General features: G+C 43.2%; 1 protein-coding gene across 1 annotated transcript in view; it reads left to right on the top strand.

Moving 5' to 3' along the window:
* Positions 1-840: 840 nt before the first annotated feature.
* ESRRB (estrogen related receptor beta) overlaps positions 841-5,828 on the top strand; it is a 144,036-nt gene continuing 139,048 nt past the window's right edge. The window contains exon 1 of the mRNA XM_044073463.1: positions 841-854. Coding sequence (XP_043929398.1) covers positions 841-854 — 14 coding nt within the window. The remainder of the gene's footprint in view (positions 855-5,828) is intronic.

Genomic DNA, 5,828 nt, shown 5'->3' with positions numbered 1-5,828 from the left:
CACATGCTTCCTCTGCAACAGATTCAAAAAGTAAGGCACATTAAAATTACATTCACCTGAGTAGTGACTAATTATTTGTGCGCTGAAGAGGTAATACAATTACACTCACCTTGCGTTGCACAGACCCTTGTTCTGTCACAAGGTCTTGCAATGTAGGCTGCGTTTTACTCAGAAGGTCTTCAATAAGCTGCATGTAAAAAGTACATCCAATTAACTGTTGCAATTTGAAACACATGCAGTGCCAGTATCTCACTACGCAAACGTCAGTTGACTCATTAAACCTTTCCTTGCTCCACTGATACTCATCTTCTGCTGCTGTTTCTGCTGCAACCGATGTACTGAAGATGTCCGTGTCTTGCTGTTCAAAAGTGAGAAAATTGATGGTACTGCCGCTTTCATTAATCTCCAAATTGGTCGCTTGGGTCTCATCTCATCAGGAAGTAGCTGATGCTGGTAGTCAAGGTGAAACTGGCTCTGCTCAAAGTGTTGAGAGCAGAGGAAATGTCGTGGCTTTGCACTACCCAAAACTTCCTTAACAATCTTCGGTATGCTACCAACATCTCTACCACAGTTAATCACCCACTGTCTACACAGGTTGATATCCCGTGGAAACCGATGGAATGATACCCCCTGTGGCAGATTGTCTTGGTGCATACTACAGTTGATTGCAAAGCAGGAAGGCATTTTGACGATCACCTAATAAAAATAGAAATTACTATATCAAATCATACAGTACACACAATTAATTCATGGTAAACTAGTTACACTCCTTGATATTCATACAACCTGTAAGACTTCAACGGTTAGAATCGATGTGCAATGAGATATCCAACTTTAATAATGGCTGCTTTTGTGTAACAGTCATGCAATACATTTGTCAGTGTCACTTGCATCCGCCTTCTCTCTGCAATCAAAGTGTATCCTCGCTTACAGCCTTTACACGACACATGGAAGTCTGCAATTACTCCGATTCAAACTGGGGCACTGTAAACATCTGCTTTTCTACATGAGCAATGTGAAAGCATTTTTCATTCAGGTGAATTTCTCCCCTTACCACAAAAACACTTTGTGCTACAAATTAATGAAATGACGCAGGATGGCATATAGCGATCGTATGCTAACTCTGCAAAGGCCTAATAACTTATGGATTCATTAGTCTTGCATAGGCAGTGTGACTGGACCTGTACATAATTAAAAGCCACTTAAAGGATGACATACACTTTTGTCTGCATGGTGTGAAGGACGTCAACAGTTGCACTGGTGGACATTCGCCAATGATTTAAAGTTGCTTTAATATTGCTATAAAAAAAAACAATCACCATCATGATATACAACAGTGAAAACGGCTGTAAGTACGTACTCTGCTCTCAGAGCAGCATCAATTTAAGGCGATGGTAGATGGATGTACACATGACACATTAAGTATCCAAGTCCATGATACTAACTTTATTAGTGTACAAACTTCATAATAAGGTAGTGTATACAGTATTTGAAAAGTAAAACCATTTTTCAACTGTGACCAGGAATGCACAGCTAACAATAGACATGTCAGTGTTCAGAAAAAATCCAAAGTCCCTCAAAGGGTCTAAATCCTGTGTACGAATCATCATCTGCACATGGAAACTGTTCTCGAATCCGTGACACTACACAAGCGGGAAGCACCATTCGATTACCAAATCCCAGCCTTCGATTGTTATGCACCCACAACACATATGCACGGTACGCCACAACCCGGTACAACCTGAAATATAGAGCAATCCTGTGGTCAGACAGACAGAGAGACAGACACACTGACAGACAGAGAGACAGACAGACAGAGAGAGAGACAGACAGAGAGAGAGACAGACACACTGAGTGACAGACACACTGACAGACACACTGACAGACACACTGACACACTGACAGACACATAACGTACTTGTTTGTCCACTGTGGTGGTTGATAACACCCTCTACACCGACACAGAAGCCTGAATATAGTTTTTAAAACGTGGGTATAAAGGCATGCCGAGTCAAACTGTGGGTGCACAGTTATGCATGCAGTGTGACCTGAAGTTGAAGTTATTTCTGCCCATTTTTCAATTGCTCATGGAGAAGACACGCAACATATGCATTCGAGTGACGTCATCATTGTGCATTTGCCACATAGGCACCATGTCATACTTGACAGACTGCTGTAATCAGGGTCCGGCGAAGGCGGTTGATTCTCACCACTGTTGCACAAACGGCACTGCTTCCTTAGCTCGCCAGGTCGATACCTTGGTTCAAATTGATATCTCTGTCTTGCACTATTTTGACTGTGCCCTGCCATGAGTACTGTTACAATGTGGGAGATTAGAGCCAAAGGAAATGCATGAGAATTCTCCAATGCAAAAGAAATACATGTGTTCAGTGTTCCCAATATTGCATGCATGTACACATCCATATATATGACAGCCTGGAGGAAAAATCAATCATCCTCACTAAAGACACCATTGACAGTGTTTCAGTTTGGATAATGGGCAAAGTAAGCTATATCTATCAGTAGGCATGTAATCACAGTACAAAAGAGGGAAATTAAGTGAGACTCCACACACACAGACTCCACACACACACACACACACACACACACACACACACACACACACACACACACACACACACACACACAGACTCCACACACACACACACACACACACACACACACACACACACACACACACACACACACACACACACACACACACACACACACACACACACACACACACACACACACACACACACACACACACACACACACACACACACACACACACACACACACACACACACACACACACACACACACACACACACACACACACACACACACACACACACACACACACACACACACACACAAACACACACACACACACACACACACAGGCTCCACACACACACAGACTCCACACACACACACACAGACTCCACACACACAGACTCCACACACACACACACACACACACAGACTCCACACACACAGACTCCACACACACACAGACTCCACACACACAGACTCCACACCTTCTCTAGATCCGAAGTTTATCCATCACTGGTAAGATCCGACCTCTCTTGTTTGGTATATATTTCGTCGAGGTACAGGCCAACAAGGAAAGACTGTGGCTGACCAAGTTCACAGATGACTGCAAACTGGGTGCAATAATTGACTCTCCAGCAGACAAGCATCCACCAAAAGGGGCCTCATAGCAACAGACAACTGGTGCCACAGCCATGGCCTCAAGCTACATGCCAAAAACTGTATAGTCATCCCCTTTTGAAAAATAAATAAGTGAACACAAATTTAGTCTTCCCTCATCAGGCTCATAATTGAGTACAATGACACTTTTGCGATGTACCTTACCAGACACCTGCAGCAACTGGAAAGACACCAAAAGTACCTCAACAAGAGGATCAAAGGGCTCAAACAGATGCCATATGCTGCCTGGTTAAAGAAACGCCAGCTCTAGTCAGTGGCATACCGCCTGTTCAGAGGTGATCTGTGCGTGACGTATAAATCCATGTCCAACCCAGAATTAATGGACATGCTGCACCTCCGAAAATCCAAATCCCATTGAGCTACGCGCTCGAGAGACTTGAACCTCAGCACTGAAATAGGACATGCTGGAGGGACAGATTCATAACACAGAGGCTCCCTTCACTCTGGAATAAAATCCCAGTGCAGGTAAGGACAAGTCCCTCAATGACTCTCTTCAAGAGAGAATCTTGATGAGTGGATGGGAAATAGGAAATTCACCCCGGGATCACCTCTGTGACTCTGCTTGACCGTGGCACAGGAAAATTATTTTCTTGGGTGGAAAAAGGCAGGGTACCTTTGGCTGAGCTTGTATAAGCCACAGGGCCGATAGCCTAGTACCTACATATGAACCAGAGATAGAGATGGATGGATGGAGAGAGAGAGAGAGAGAGAGAGAGAGAGAGAGAGAGAGAGAGATGGAGGGAGGGAGGGATAGAGAGAGATGGAGGGATAGAGACAGATGGAGGGAGAGAGAGACAGATGGAGGGAGAGAGAGAGACAGATGGAGGGAGAGAGAGACAGATGGAGGGAGAGAGAGACAGATGGAGGGAGAGAGAGACAGATGGAGGGAGAGAGAGAGACAGAGATGGGGGAGAGACAGAGATGGAGGGAGGGAGGGAGAGAGAGACAGAGATGGAGAGAAAGATGGAGAGAGAGAGAGAGATGGAGAGAGAGAGAGAGAGATGGAGAGAGAGAGAGAGAGATGGAGAGAGAGAGAGAGAGAGAGAGAGAGAGAGAGAGAGATGGAGAGAGAGAGAGAGAGAGATGGAGAGAGAGACAGAGATGGAGAGATGGAGAGAGAGAGAGAGAGATGGAGAGAGAGATGGAGAGAGAGAGATAGATGGAGAGAGAGAGAGAGAGAGAGATGGAGAGAGAGAGAGATATATTATATATAGATATACATATCGGTATTCTGCCCAGTGTCCTAACCACATTTCCCTACAGTCAGTAGAAATATCCCCTTAGGACTCCATGAACTTTCATTCAAACTTGCACATGCCTGATGGAAATTAATTCCAGATAACATTAGATTAGCTGCTAATCTTAAAACCTTCAAAAATCATCATAAAAAAGGCATCTTCCTCAAGATATCATATGCAAATGTAACCACAACCCAGGCTAAATGCCATGTTGTGTGCTTTAGTCACTGACTGACGCATTAAATTTCATGCATCTGGAAATGTTTCTTATGTTAATAATCCTTATTCCCCATTTCATAGGTCTGTTAAATGTTTTACAAGAACTGACAACTTGCAATTATTGCTCTCATGTGTCTTTAGAACGTGCTGCTTAACAAGTGCATATAACAAAAATGTATACCAGAAATTATTCCTGTCATTGGGCATATGCATCCAAAGAGTACATTTTCCATTAAAGTTAACTATTTCCTAACTAAATTAGATCTCTGTGGACGGCTGTGGTGCAGCAGTAGTGTTGTTGCCTCACAGCCAGAGGTTCTCAAGTTAGATTCTTGCCTGGGGTGCCTTCTGTGCGTAGTCTGCATGTCCTCCATGCATTCATGTACCCATCTGTTTTATGCATTTAATTTATACTTGAATAAAAATACCACACCATGTGGGGGGGGGGATTGATCGACATGTTTGGTATGTCTATCTCGTCACCTAGCTACCCATCTGTTCCAAAAACAGACTATGCATGGAGGAAGTATGTAGAGGTGGTTACTGAGCAGCAGACAACTTACATGGGATACAGTGGTCTGCATTGTATCCTCTTTAGTAACAGTCCCTACCATCTGTCTTGTGATTGGAATTTACAATGTACAGAGTTTGGTTTATAAATTGTTTACCAAACAAACACTTAAATGTGAACTTTGAGTAGAAAGTGCAAGTTCCTTATTTTGTGTTGTGCAGAGTGTCTACTGCAGAAATCAGATGGGCCAACATTCTGAAATCTAGCAACTCTCTCCTGTCTGAACTAGCTGCAGTGCAGGGCCTGCTAGACAAACACGATGGTGCAATATATTACAGCCGTCCACAGACATGTAATTAATGCAGCATTTACAAATAAATGACAGGCTGTATCTTACTGTCTACTTTGAATAAAGAATACACAAAACAGGGATGACATTTAAGGTACTCAAGGACAAACTAATGCAACTGTATCACAGAAAAATAACGTATGCAGCATCTTTGAAGTGCTACCAAATAAATGAACTGATGTAAAAGCTAAAAGAAACAAAATGCACAAAAGAAACAAAATGCAGTGCTCCATATGGATACCCTGCACGGCTATAACAAAAGATTACACAG

Source organism: Protopterus annectens, chromosome 6.part0, assembly GCF_019279795.1.
Source record: "Protopterus annectens isolate FY-2018-M chromosome 6.part0, PAN1.0, whole genome shotgun sequence".
Classification (NCBI taxonomy): domain Eukaryota; kingdom Metazoa; phylum Chordata; order Ceratodontiformes; family Protopteridae; genus Protopterus; species Protopterus annectens.
This window is presented reverse-complemented; position numbering and strand designations above follow the sequence as displayed.